The sequence below is a fragment of the Pempheris klunzingeri genome, chromosome 10 (assembly GCF_042242105.1).
Source record: "Pempheris klunzingeri isolate RE-2024b chromosome 10, fPemKlu1.hap1, whole genome shotgun sequence".
NCBI lineage: Eukaryota > Metazoa > Chordata > Actinopteri > Acropomatiformes > Pempheridae > Pempheris > Pempheris klunzingeri.
The window spans coordinates 19,023,870-19,038,947 of record NC_092021.1 but is presented as its reverse complement, the minus strand read 5'-3'; the positions used below and the strand labels follow the sequence as shown (position 1 = coordinate 19,038,947).

Below are 15,078 nucleotides of genomic sequence, written 5' to 3'. Positions count from 1 at the left end.
ATTTGGGGGGGGGGTGAATTGTTCTGCATGTCGTCTGCAACCACTCAAAAGACATTAAGACGGCGTCACCAACAAAACCTTAAGAAGTATTTTGGATATTTAATAAAGTATAAAATGCACGTGCAAAAATACATGAAGGACAGTTGGAAATACTGCAGCCTCACTCAAATGACACTAATTAGCTTATTCAGCTTGTTACATTCTGTTGTGCTTTGGGAGCTTAATGGCGTAGTGTGTATCATAAAACCGCTGCACATCTAATTCAACGAATTTGCCAGGAGAAAATTTCCCTAAAGCGTTGAAGGCACTCTTAAAGGTCAGTTATTAATAAGAAAATGTCATGTTTGTTTTGCTGACTGACTGCTACAAGAGACGGTACAGTAGCTGCGGGACTGTTGAGCTGCTGTACACTTGATGGGTCTGTAATGTAACACTGTGCTGTACTGCAGACAGATTTAAAAAGCTTAGGAGGAAATAAAAGGCTTGGAATCATGAATTAGACTTAGTCTGTCTACCAACTAATGAAATCTCGTGACCAGCTAATATTTGGGGAAATGTCAGCAGGACAATAGAGGCTCAGGAACTGATCAAAAACAAAATAACTGAAAGAAAAATGTCACACAGGGAAAAAGCGGGGAGGGAGGCGGGTTGTTGATCAGCCCAGCTAGTGCCTCACAGAGTTCTCCAAGGATTCTCCGTCAGCGTCTACGTCGTCATACTCCTGCTGCTCACTGGAAATGTGGATTTCAATTGTACTAGTCTCTGAACCTAGCAAGACAAAATGAGGGTACGTTACTGGGTGTTACTGTACACGACACAGCCAGTGTTCATACATGTGCACTGATCCACAAATGTATTTTGGGAATTTTGGTAACATCTACATATCCAGGAGTTGCAGTTTTCAGTGTGGAAATTTTAAATGTACTGCTTTGTAGAATTGTCTTATTCTTTTTTTCTCCACCTGCATCTGACCAAAAGAAAAAGAAATTGAATGGAAAAACAAATCATTTAAAAGATTAACTTTATTTCTAAGTATTTGTCATTTCAGCAACACTGAATTGTAACATTGAACAGCCTTTTGCTGTGATCTACACTGTGCACAAACACAACCACAGAACTGTATAAAATGGCGTATCGGAGTGCTTTACAAAATCATCCCAAAATACATTTAATAGCATCTCAGCAGGGCCTTTTCACAGCAGGCATTGTGACTGAGGAAAAAGCACAAGTGTTACTAATATCATTAACCGTAGCTCTGATCTGTTCAAGTGCCGGTGAGACTGAAGTGGCTGATGGAAATTCAGCCATCGTTAATGGAAGTATTAATACTTTCCTACTGCGACGTCAAAATGTCCTGTGTTTAAAAGCCCCGTCATCACTCAGTGTTACAAAAATGAGAGAATAAATATCGACCTTTTTTTTTTTTAATCCCCTAAATTAACATCAGCGTTCAATCTACACTTAGTCGCCAGTTTATTAGGTACACCTTAACTGTGCAACAAATCCCATCCTGAGGGTCATACTGAGAGGTGTTCTCCAGCAGAATTTCCCCCACATTTATATAATTATAATGTACACTCAACATCAGGAACACCAGTATATCAACACAAATTAACATCAACAAGCTTTAAGCTTTAAGCCTCCAAAATGACTGAAGTTGAACACCTTTTGATCACAGTTTCAACAAAACCAACATGAAGATTTATTACAGGGCTGTTGTATTAGACTGCATTAGTTTTAGCTTGGTGTTCCTAATAACTGGCGCCTGAGTGTATGAACTCATCGGCTTTGCCTCTGCTCTTCATACATCATCTCACGCATGTCAATAATGACGCTTTCTAATATGCTCTCATCAACAAATTGCGTAACTTTTTTCGACCAGTGCGATTTCACAGTAGTGTACTGTACAGTACTCTGTACATCAACACAGACAGTTCTGCAGGCTTCGATAACATTACAGGCTTCATTGTTGCATCCAGCAGGAGTCAGCAGCAACACTGGTAAAAAAATATGACTATCATAATAAGTATTGTACCTATAAAAACCTTCTCCGCTACACAAACAGTTGTCCGGAGCAGATTCCTCAGTGCTATCATCCAAAAGAAAATACATATTTCATATTAAGAGCAGTCAGTCCAGCCACAGCATCGGGAGACACCAAACGGCAGCTTTAGAGCGTCACCAGCCCTGATATACAGGCGAGCTGTCGCTGCCACTGTAAGCCCAATTACCTTCTGAGAGGACACTGATGGCGTCGGAGTGGTGCTGCCCGTTGCCATTCATGTTCTTCTTGACTTCCTGGACGTGACCCTGGTAGAGCAGAGTAGATCCCACCATGCCATTGTGGCCCGCGGCGTTGGGCACTGACGTAGAGACCGAGTCCCAGGGCAGCTCCCTCCTCCGCTGCAGGCTGAGGTCGACATCGAAGCCCGTCCAGCCGTGAAAGGCCAAGGTGTTGAGAAAAGCTTGCATGGGGTTTAAAATACCCTGAAAGAGCAAAAAAGAATAATACAGTTAGACATTCATAAAACCAGTGTTTTTGCATCCTGTTTTTTTTTTTTTAACCCACCATGATGAACCATGTGGTGAGAGCAGCGTTTCTGACATCCCTGAAACTGCTGTCATTGATGTCTGTCTGCATCTCCAGGTAGAAGAGGAGGCTCTCATTGATGATGTTGGGAACCCAGCTGAAGCAAGAGAGGAAAAACAACATGTGTCAGTAACGTACTTTAACCAAAAGAAATTTAAAAAAGTACAGCTGTATGTTACATCATTCTTTTTATCAGATTGATATGCATCTGATATCCAGCTCTGATCATTTTGACAGCCATGGAAAACAATGATTCATTTTCACAAGTGGTGTGACTCTCACAAGTGCATCGTGAGAGTCACGCAGCAAGATGCAGCTATTAAAAATCTCTAACATACACATTTTGTTTACACGTGTTTACACGGACATTACAGAAAAAGGGGTCAGGACAGTGGTTTTGCATTTGCTACAAATTACGCACACTTCACATCACAGCTAATCATTTTACAACCACGCTGCTGTGTTTTACAAATTCGAACGCATTCTTTTCCAAGCGTCTATCGGTTTTCATTCATTTCCATGTGACATAAAAATCCATCAACAGACCTGAGGGTGTAATCCATCACAGTGAGCGCCGTGTCTGCACTTTTAATTATTGTGAAAGTTACTTTACCTTCACGAGGTAATTCAGCACAGAGTTGTCAAGTCAAACTGCCCTTTAACTTCATTACTATCATCAATGTCGTAACAAAAATTGGATTAGACAATTCAGGAGAGTCTCAAGTGTCTGCCCGTTCATTTTCACACCTTATGGAAAGGAATGGAAACCAGGAAGTGGCTACATGGAGCACAACGTCTGTATATCCTGTATTTAAAATGGCCAACAAAAACATTAGGGTTTGCTGCATTATTTCTTGGCACAGTCACTTCCTGGAGCCTTGTTGTCACTATGAGGTTGCCGGGCAACCAGCAAACTAAGACACCGGGAAGTCTAATGCACCTCGCCAAGACAGTCTGATGTAACCCCTCGTAAAACAGCAGCATGTTTTTAAGCTTCGGTTTTTGTCTAGCTGCTTGCCTCTGTTTTCCAGACTTCACGCTAAGCTGCACAGACGTGAGAGTGGTATCGATCTTCTCAACAAGAAACCGAAAAAGGCATACTTCCCAACATGCTCCCGTAAGTTTATCCTTCCAACAAAGAACGGAAACATACCAAATAAAGAACACCAGCATTATTTTGAAGAAGCGTATTTTGATGTCATTTGCCAGCCGCCTCTCATTTTCTGTGTAGATTCCTTGTCGTCCTTTCAGTAAAGACGTCACTAGATTAGAGAGGGACGAGAGAGGTGGTTATTTAAGCACATGCCCCACGAGTGATGAAATACTGGACAAGGAGGGCGAGGAAGCCACCTGCAGATACGGTCCGACTGAAGAAGACGGGATTGGCCACGAGGACGAGCAGCATCGGGGCGTACGTGGTGACATAGTGAGGGATGGCGTGCTGAAGGCCTCGCTCACAGCTGCACAAAACAAAAAAAAAACGCAAGAAACAATGAAATCAGCGTTGGAAAGCACAGGCACACAGTTCCAAACAGAGACGCCATCAACACTGACAAAGTAGAATAACAGTGTGGCCAAAGAACAGGGACGCTCTGTGAAACAAGAGTCATCTACCCGGTTTCACACACATTTTTATGTTATTCGCAGTCTTTTCTCACACAATAATGTCTTTTGCTGATCTCCTGACATGATCCTCAAATGCTCAAAGGGGCTTGATGTTGTACTTAAAAGGAGTCTTACTCAGAGATGGATGGGTAATAGAGCATGGCCACTCCTTCAGCGCACAACAGCACAGCCAGACCCCACGTAATCATGTGGTAGAGGACAATGGTGCTGATGGGGAGAGAGAAACAAGTCATGAGACTGAGCTCACAACACATGCTGCGGCTCTACATCTCCAGGATTTTTCTCTCTGTCCAGACAACAAATGTATTCCACAAAACTGGGGGTTTTATGGGGTTTAAATGAAGCATAAGATCTATAGAAGGAAGAGAAGACGAGTTCCATTTAACGCAGCCAGCTTAGTGTAAATGACGCAGCACCGGATCATCATCTCGCTTCTAAAGAGGGAGATACTGAAGTGATAATGAATTGTGGTGCATACGAGGGTGGAGCTTCACAGCACCTGATTCCTGCAGATGTTTTCACCACCAGGAAGACGTCAACAGCATAACAAAAGGTCCACCAAAAAGAGGCGCTGAAAAACAACTGGATCCACATCTGTAACACACACACTGGAAGCGATAAATAAACTTTACAGGTGATAAACTATAATAATTCTGATGAGTGAGTGGCCTGGTTTTTGAGGATAATCTGTTATCTGTGCCTTTACGGTTCCAAAAGGTACATTGTGACTTACAGTTTACATTCATTATGCATTAAATATCCATGAAATCAGATTTCCAGGACCGAGCATGGTGTATAAAACAAAATGGTATGTTTCCTTTTCAGCTATCGTCCCCTTTTCCTGCCATCAGTCGAGCATAAAACGGTATTCAAACAAGAACATTGTGTGTTTGCTCACACAGAGACCTAACTGAACCGGACAAAGAGCAATCGAACATACCGCGCTGCCAACACAGAAGACCTCTGGCCAGACATCAGTGCTGTTGGCCACTGAGATGTGCTCAATGACGTTGGGCAGGCCCAGCCAGATGGATGACCTTACAATGATACCTGGAAGAGCAGAAGAACACATGTGGCCTCTAATTGTAACTGCAGAGCAAATGAGACAACTCCTGCTTTGCCAGGAACAACAAACAGGATGGGAAATTTAAAAAAAACAAAAACACATTCAAGTTATTTTTCACTGGGTAGCCTATTATGAAGTGCGTTAATGAACTAGATTCACTCATGGAGTCCTTTTAATAGCAGCTTTACATCATGGAAGCATGAGCTGCCTCCAGGTGTGTTTTATGAGGGAGTTTCCACTTCCTATACAAGGAACTTCACAGTGGAATGGGAAAATGGGAGCTCTCCCAGAATCTTAATGTGATGCAGCCTACATGCTGATCATAAAAAAAAAAAAAAGAAAAAGTGAAGGGTAAAGTGATGAATGATGAGCAGCTCTTGGTGTCTGATGTGGCGCGAGACTGCGGCCTTTTGTGCGCCGCTAAACGCGTAACGACAACTCGCTTTCTTTTGGAGAACAAACGCTGCTTTCAAATCGACACATGCCAGATCAGAAAAAGAGGGTTTTTTTTGTCATGAGTCACGTTATTGCTCACATGAGAGGACCCTGAGTCATTCTTTTGATTCAAGCCTGAATCACATTCCTCCTAAAGATCCCCACTGATCTGGAACACAAATGTTTTCATATTTTGTAATTATTTGTTGTTGTTTTTTTTTTTTGGTTTTTTTGGGGGGGGGCAGATGAATCACATTCTTAATAGCTGCACAAAAGTTCTATGTTTTCTCTCTGAATAAGTCAGAAAGGCAAATGTGGTGCAACAAAAGGGTTAAAAGCCAAATATTTGCGTGCGTAATGATCCTGGAAGCAACACCGCCAAAGTGAACTCGCCCTTTTTTCTCTCCCACTTTTTTCCTTTACCTGTGCATCCCAGTATGTCGCAGATGCTGATGATGAACAATATCCGTGAGGAGGACGCGGGCCTCGGCAGCGGATACTGTCCCACTCTCCTGTAGCCTTTGCGTTTCGGCAGAACCTGTAAAACGGCGAAGAGGAGGCTGAGCGCCGCGCTGCCCAGGCTCAGAGCCCCGAACAGGACGGGCTGGAAGGAGACCACGAACTCCGTGGCCGCGTCCCGGTTCGGGCAGCAGAAGGTCTCCAGCCGAGGGGATGCCATGACGGCCTTGGAGAGACGGGAAGAGAGGGAGAAAGAGAGGGAGAGAAGTAGGCTACGGTGTCAGGAGAGAGAAAGAGAGAGAGAGAGAGAGAGAGAAGAAAACAGACAAGAAAAGCAGAGGAAATGATTGGGTACATGACCCAACTCTGAGAAATCACGGGGCTGAATCATCATGTGCTTCCATTTAATCCCTGCAGTTGTAGCTTAACTTTGCCACAATACAAGAAACCCACAAAGGGCTGTTGTGTGTGTGTGTGTGTGTGTGTGTGTGTGTGTGTGTGTGTGACTGAGTGAGTCTTAAGTTTAGTTTCAGTTCTTTAACTCTACAGTGTTTTGCTGTCTGCACAGCGTCTCAGATGAAAATACACGAATTATGATTCTTTTCTGAGGGGAAGTGGTCTCAGCTGCTGATTTATCACACACCATTAACCTACATACAGTGAAATCAATACAACGGCCTCAATGACCTGCACATTCACAAGTAGAAACAGTTAAGACAACATGAAATAGATGGAGATGATGATATACTCAGTTTTCTTATAGCAGCACCATTAATCAATCAATAAATTCATCAATCACTGGTTGTGCAGCAGGAAACAGAATCACTGGATAAAAACACAGAAGCACGTCAACACATCATATAAATACCAAAATGTAAATAAGTAAAACAAAACACTCTAAGAATGAATAAGTAAATGCATCAGTACAGGTCGTTGGAGTTTCCGTGTGCTTTCATGCTTCACAGAGTTTAGTTGGGGGATGAAGGAGTTGTCAGACCTGTTGGTTCAGAGATGGTTTCACTACCGTCACGCCGCAGGAGAAGCAGTAAAGCAGCTCAGACAAGCCAGAAGAGGCTTCCATTACTTCAGCCTACAGTACAATTATCGACTCAGTTCAGTGTCTTAGCTGATCCACCCATCAGCCTCACTGTGGGTGGCTGTAATCTGGGATAACTGGGGACCTTCAGCATCAATAATGGGAGATCCGGGTGTCACGTGTGGGCCTGATGATGTATTTATCACCTTTATGGGTCATGTTTTGTAATGCTTGCTCAAGTGTGGGTTTTTGAATCCTTAACTTTGGATTCCTGAATCGTTTGGTCTCTCTCTTTTTAACTAAAGAGTTTGGTCTAGACCTGCTCTTTATGGAAAGCGTCTTGAGATAACGCTGTTATGAATTGGCGCTGTATAAATAAAAGAGTGATTGATTGAATAACAGCGCTGGACTTCTGTGTAGTTTCTCCACATTGATTACAAAGCACACGACGGGCGTTACCCATTGATGACTGTGTACCAAAAGATGCAAAAGAGTGACTTTAAGTTTTAAAAGCGTGCAAAGTTTGCACATGAACACAACATTTAATTCAGATAAAACAGCAGAGCTAACAATGCCCTTGGTTTTTGTCTTTGTTAAGGTGGTGAAAAGTAAAAAGGTCAAATCTGTGTGATAAAGAGTTCAAAGTAAACACAGGAATGGAAGACATAAGGATAAAATAGGCTCAGCGGCGTACTTTGCTTGTATGTGCTATCTGAGTCATGCACCAGGATTAATACTATAATACTTTATCAATAATACTATTCTTGAAATCACTCTCCCTTGATATGCATGCAGCAGGCTGCAGCGGACGTCCAGATACAGGCGAGGTCACGCTGGATCCGCCAGCCTGGGCAGAGATCTGAGAAAAGGGGTGACCATTTGAAGCAGATTTAGGGCTTTCGTTATTCAGTGCAACACAGAGGGCATTCATTGAATTCATACAATGGCATCCTAATCCATATGCACCTTCTCTGACGAGGCACAAAGTCAATTGTATGGCAAGCTTGTAGCCTGCTGCCAGGGATTAACAGCTCCCCGAGGAACACAGTCAGTATTGACTTGCTGTTTAAACGTCTGCTCCCTGTTGCTGCCCTCTGCTGGTCTGCTAACAATGAGACTCTGTTTGACTTCAAGTAGGGCCTGTCTGATTATTAGGCCGTCCGTCTACATTCTGTGTAATCTGAAAAAATATTTCAGTTTCCTGTTTTTTTTTCTGCAAACAAGACACAGAATACTTTAATAAGATCCTTTTGAACAGATTTTTCATATCTGCACATTTCAAATTGTCATAACCATCCCAAAAATGAAAACTAAATAAATAGATGTAAATGAAATGCACTGTAAAAAACTCAGGGTTTTGAGATGAGCACAGAGAAACTTTCCCTCCCCCTGCATCGGATGAATGTGAAAACAGCCCTCTGTTTTCATCCTGCGGACTGAAACTCAAACATCACAGTGAAGGTACAATATGCAAAACACATTTTTGAGTGGAGGGAAATAAAAATGCGACATCTCTGCAGCGGCAGACGTGTCAGTATTATTGCCAAGGCACATTCAACAGTTTGTTTTTTTCCCCAACTATTTATCTAAGTACAGCAACTGCTTTTTTTTTTTTTTTTTTTATAAATCACATTTTTTTCATAAAATTTTTTACCAAGGACATAAGTTAAGAATCACCTCAAAATATTTCAATTGACAGAAAAAGTGTTTTCTGCCGGGGGTTTTCGGGTTTGAACTACAGTCTAAACAGATATTCTACTTTAAAATGTAGGAACTCATTGTGGCCTGGAAAGAGTTCAAACCAATAAGACACAATGCCGTCACAGTGTTGGAGAACTTTATAAAAGTAGATTGATTCATGTCCCTGAGCCAGTGTGCTCCCTCATCTCCTGCTGGGACGGATGGGTGTGGACGTACAGTGTCAAATTACACTCAAATTACAGACCTGCTCAACAGGCCCCTCTCCCGCTCTCCCTGCACCTTCATTGGCTGAGACCAAACTGCTACACTCAACCAGCCCGTTTCCTGCATGGCAAACACTTTGTGTGAGAGGAAATGACATCACGGCACCGAGACCTGCCGCAAATACACAGAAAACAGATGAGGATCAAATGTCTTTCAGATGGGTTTTCACTCAGAGTTTGGACACAGTTCGGCCTCCGTCGCAAAGAAAACCTATGAGGCAAAACAACCAGGACTTAAAACAACCTTTGGAACGCCGGTGTGAAGAATGTCTGCTGGTCACAAAGAGACTCTGCGAGACACTACATGTCAAAGTGGAACTGCTGTTTTTTTGTCAAACCCTTTGATGAGTGGTGAGTAGCTGCAGGCTCAGTGCACTCTCTCTCCAGCTGGAGTGTGTCCACGGCTTTACACAGAAAGTTTCACTGGGTCATTTTGATGCACATTCGTGTCACGGAAGTATGTTTTTGAGTGACTGTTGTCTTTCATTTTCGTGCCTCAGATGTCGAATCAGACTGGTCTCCAATCCACGATGCTGCCTTTAACGGACGTGTCCTCGCTCTGCAAAAACTCATTGCTCAGGTAACATTTCAGGGGATTTTATGAGTCAGTGTTAAGGTAATATAATACTGCACGAGGAGACCGTTGTGGCGTGTTATTTATCCATTTAGGAATCATTTTGCAATCTGAAAACGATCATATGTGCCGAAATATGACACATTACATAAACCAACATCTTGAGACGATTGTTGTCTTAAAAAGAGACTCCAGACTTGTGAGTGTTCGTCATTGTAATTGTGGGTAAATTACTTGCTAAACCTCCTGATGTGCATCTAGCAGTATTTCAGTGAATGTACAGTATTTGTGCTGTGTATTTGTTCACAGGGTACATGTGTAAACCTCAGCACTCTGGACCAGGTCTCTCCTCTGCACGGAGCCTGTATGCAAGGCAACCTGGCGTGCGCCAAGCTTCTGATGGAAAATGGGGCAAACGTTAGTGAGGCATCATTGTCTGGTTATGCTGTTTTGTCAACATAATGAAATTCGAGACAATCCCAAATGAATACGCTATTTTCTGGGGTCTTTTTATTTTGGAAAAAAAACAAACAAACTCCTAAATCCGGCTCTAGCCTAGTTAGGAGACAACCATATCAATTATTGCTGGCTTTAACTTTGTGTTGGTGCATATTAGTAAGAGATTAACCGGACACACAAACAAGACACATCCATGCATGAACAGCAGCACATCTGCAGATCCAAAGTTGAATTTGTCAAACCGGCACAGAGCGGTGCATGTTTGACGATGTGGTATTGTATAAATATAATCAATACAATTCTGTGATACATTTAAGGATCATAACGTCTCATCATCGCTTCTCATTTGTTACTTTAAATGATTGTCACTTTACTTTACTTATTTCTTTTGCTTGATTTGTATATTATTGTGATTTTTAATCAAAACATCTGGTGAATTGTCTAAAAAATATACATACCCATGTCAGGTAAACAGATTAACAGTGGATGGACAGACTCCCCTATCAGAGGCTTGCGCCCGGGGCCACGTGACCTGCGCACTGCTGCTCCTTCAACATGGAGCCTGTCCCCTGGGAACCAGCCAGTACAGCTCTCCAATTCACAGGGCGGCAGCAAAAGGTTAGAGTTCACATTCCACTGCACAGGCATGGATAATCAATGCTGAATCAGTACAGTCAGTCACTCCAACATGCACAAAGGGTGCCAAAACATCAGAAAAGCTCAAAGAAATGAAGAATGCGTTATAAAGATCAAGTGCGTGTTGTTGTAGCCTACAAAGTAAAACAGTTGCACATTCTTCCGGGAACAAGCAGATTTCAAAGCACATCCTTTCAGATGCGTCACTTCTTGCTGTGATGATTCTGTCTAGGTCACACAGAGTGCATCGAGCCTCTCGTTCAGTACGGTGCGGATGTGGATCAGTATATCGACCAATCAGGGTTCCCTCTCCACGCTGCCTGCTCCAATCAGCATCCGAGCACTGTGGGGAAACTGCTTCAACTTGGTAAGGACGACCTCAGCTTTAACTTTAACCTCTCCAATGAATGTGTTAAGTCTTTTAGGGTAAAGAGGGGTCCATCAACTGTATCAACAATATTGGTGTATAATATATCAATAATAATAACAGACATCTCTGACCATAGTAACATAATTACATCCCTTTTTTTTGGGTTAATTTGGTTTAATTATCTAATATTATGATTTCTATAACAATCACGTTATAACATGTAAAAAGGTGGAGTCTGTGAAATCCCAAATAATGAGGGAGTTATTAGCCAATGCTAATAAAACACATGGGCTACGGACTAAATTATATTCCCATTAAAGACCATCACAACTTGTCTGCAGTGGTGGAAGAAGGACTCAGAGCTCATTCCAGCAAAAGCTACAAGTAAAAGTACTAAATTCAAATTTTATGTACATAAAAGAACACAAAAAATATTTAGAGCAAAATGTACTTAAAGTACCAGAAGTATTATGCACAATGGTCCTTTATTGTATAAGTATTGTTTTATCATTCAGCATCTCATAGTATTAGAGCCTTATTGATGATGCAATAATGTGTAAGCAGCAGTTCAGTATCGAGCGATGTGATACCACTTTATGTACTGACAGCTGGTTTAATTCATACAATAGCAGAGCAGTGGATGTATCCAACTGCATTTACTCAAGTACAAGTTTTATGGACTTGTAGTCTACTTAAGTATTTCTATCTAATGCTGCTCTGTACTTTAATTCATAGGAAAACGTTTTGCTTTTTACTCTACACTACATTCATCTGCCTGTGTGAATATTCACGGTCTGAGAAAATCTAGTCCATCAAAGAAATGGCCCAAAGTGTTTTATGTAAGCCATAAAGAGGATAAATGTTGCTCAGTTTGGATGAACTGTCAGAGCTTCTCCTCACCAGTCATGTTATGTGGACGCCCTCACACCTCATCAGCCTCTGCTCTCCTTCAGGAGCCAGTGTGAACAGCAGCGTGTCTGGTGAAACGTCGCTGCACATCGCCGCCCGTCTGTCCAGCCCTGAGTTGGTGTCTGTCCTGCTGGACCACGGGGCCGATCGCTCCCTCAGGAACTCAGAGGGCAAACAGCCACTGGACCTCGCGCCTCCCAACAGCCTGGTGGAGAGGCTGCTGAGACAAGCAGGAGGTATTCAGTCCAAACTAACCAAGTAGCCCCACTGTGGGGATTCTCATGACCTTTGCATCAACCTATTCCCTTAATCACTAGCTAATAATCCAAACATCTCTCTATCATGGCTCCTGCCTCTCCCCTGATGCCTGCCCAGGAGCGTCTCCTCTAATGCAGCTGTGCCGGCTGTGCATCAGGAAAACTGTGGGCAAGCAGAGACTGGGTGGGATTCACAACCTTCACCTCCCTACAGAGGTGAAGCACTATCTTCTCTACCAGTCAGACCCAGTGGGAGCTCTAATGCCCTGAGTAACTCATCCCCTTTTATTCCAAATACCGAGCACTGCACTTCCAGGTCAGCAGGGGGTGCCCTTGCACAGCCACTTGCAGTGAGAAGACTGCATCAAGGCTCCCGGTTGTGACAGCAATTAACTGGAATTCTCCCTTTGTGACAGACCTGAGTTGATTCTCAAGATCAATCTGGACCTTTCTTTGAAAACTTAAAAGTCTCAGAGCAAGTTTGTCTCATTAGATATTCACAAACAACAAGATATACATATTTAAAATGAGAATATGGGCTCATAAGGCCCAATAAATGTTGCAATATTAATGTTAAATAAATTTAGTGAAAGTTAATGTTGTAGTTTCTGTTATTGTAAAAAAATAATAATAATAATGGAATATTGCTGTTTTTGATGCTGCTGTAATGAGGTCTTACTCTCATGAGAAAATCTTCATGCACATTTCCCAGAAATGGTTTTGTATCTTTGATCCTCAGTGCTGGAAAAGTTAAAAAAAAAAAAAAAACATGTTTGTGGATCAGCAGACAACAGAGATGACTCTTCTCTGGTTGAGTCATGTCCAAAGTGTCTCTGATGGTGAAAAGTGAAAGTGAAAAACACATCTCTGGAGAGCCTGGATTACCACGACATGATTGATCAAACAAATGTATTTTTCATACGTGTGCTTTAATTAAAGAACTTTATATCATTGGGGCTTTTTTTAAAAAAAAATTTCATGTTGTGTGAAGCTGGTTGGCTTCTCTTCGGGGAATTCAGTCTAGATTACCGGTAACAATGAGTCAGCATCCAGTGCACACAAACCTCTAGAGGTTTAAACTAATAAAATAACATTTTCTTTTTTAATCTTTTAGTTTGTGTTTTTGGTTTCAATTGTGCTGCTTTTGAGTATAAAGCACTAATGAAGCATTATTGTAAATGCTAATATAAAGTTATCACCATCCAGTCGTGTGCATACAGTGTGTAAAGTATAGCTATTTAAGACATGCACTGTGTAATTTGCTCACAGATTATGTTTAAAAAGAACCAAACGTTTATCTGCATACAGACTGTGAAGAAACATGTTTGTAAAGTTGTCTTGTTTTTCACCCCCCCCCCTGAAAAAAAAAAAAAACCCTATAAAAAATTGATTGTAATGGGTTCGTGGTTGTGCGCAGGATGTGTTGAAATATTGTGCAAAGAATTCTGTGAAAATTCTTCCCCAGAGTCGAGAGAGTATTTTTCTTTAAAGGCATGTGGGGACCAAGCAAGAAAAAAGGAAAAAAAAATAAATACAAACACTACATGAAAACAGAGGCAAGAAGACAAAACACATCTTATAAAACTTGACACTGAAGTATGCACGAAAATGTTAAAACCCAGTTTTAATTCCTACATCAATGTAACAAATGCTCTTCCCTGTGCTGCTCTGAGAAATGGAGCTTTGCAGTGAAGAATTTGGCATTTTTTAGACTCTAATTTACTTGTGGTGAACTATAACCAATTATAATAACCTGAGGAGGAGGAGGAGAGAGGGAACTGCTACAGAGAAGTGGAAGCAATCTATAATTTTTCACAATTCCCATTAATTCAGATGAGAGAAACCAAAGTAAACAATGTTTTATTTAGGTCACCGGTTCTCCCCATGGCCCAAATCGTACCTTCTAGCTGATTTCATGGAAATTATTCGTGTATCCACTGCCTGCAGCAGGGACACGTCATGCAAAATAAGTATTTTCGTTTTGATTCTCTCAGTAGTTCACACAAATTGCAAAAATATTGAGTGTGACAGAGTAATCATTGGTGGTGTTTCCAAAGCTCGTGGTTGCTTTTCAGCTGTCACCAACAACACTTCCAAGGGCTCGCTGACCTCTAATCTGTGTGTTTATCTGAGCATCAGTGTGGCTGATGGACCCCATAAAGAGGCACAGCAGAAAACAGGTTTAGGAGAGACAGAAAGGAAATGAGAGAAGAAAGAGAATTGAAAGTAAACTTGTCCTGTAAAGTCTGCGGACCTTATTGTTTTCGTGTTTCTACACACACTCGTGGGAGGTGAGTGATGTTTACCACAACTGTATTGTAAGCATTGATTTCAGTAGGTCATATGTGTGGAGCCATAGTTCACCGTGAGCATCAACATCCTCTTGTATATATTGGTGACAAAAGCGACTGTTGCTTAACCCGTCCGCACACATCTCATGTTACCGCACGCAGCCACTCATTAACTCTCTATCAATGCTCCCACTTTCCCCAATTTGCCACTTGAACTAAATCATCTCCCCCTCAAATGGCATGAGTGCCCGGGGCCAACCAGGTTTCGATTTAACTGGTGTTTAATGTTTAATCAATACTGTGGAGGAGCTTATGACTTATGAAACTGCCTGGGTAGTCATGCAGTATCCACCGCCTGCGATTAGTGACATAATAGACGATCAGGTGAGATGAGTCTGTCTAGTGA

General features: G+C 42.0%; 2 protein-coding genes across 2 annotated transcripts; one reads left to right on the top strand and one right to left on the bottom strand.

The window, feature by feature from the left end:
• Positions 1-122: 122 nt before the first annotated feature.
• Positions 123-6,457, bottom strand: gpr143 (G protein-coupled receptor 143). The gene is made up of 9 exons (XM_070838218.1): positions 6,141-6,457; positions 5,157-5,266; positions 4,716-4,810; positions 4,331-4,423; positions 3,941-4,050; positions 3,744-3,852; positions 2,570-2,687; positions 2,232-2,487; positions 123-768 (listed from the first exon to the last, which is right to left on the bottom strand). The coding sequence occupies exons 1-9, from the start codon at positions 6,394-6,396 to the stop codon at positions 665-667; spliced, it is 1,251 nt and encodes a 416-aa protein (XP_070694319.1). The 5' UTR covers positions 6,397-6,457; the 3' UTR covers positions 123-664.
• Positions 6,458-9,287: 2,830 nt separating this feature from the next.
• Positions 9,288-13,332, top strand: LOC139208458 (ankyrin repeat and SOCS box protein 9-like). Its single transcript, XM_070838145.1, has 7 exons — positions 9,288-9,527; positions 9,677-9,756; positions 10,060-10,167; positions 10,677-10,827; positions 11,078-11,212; positions 12,169-12,360; positions 12,500-13,332. Exons 1-7 carry the CDS (start codon positions 9,443-9,445, stop codon positions 12,649-12,651), a joined length of 903 nt encoding a protein of 300 aa, XP_070694246.1. The 5' UTR covers positions 9,288-9,442; the 3' UTR covers positions 12,652-13,332.
• Positions 13,333-15,078: the final 1,746 nt, after the last annotated feature.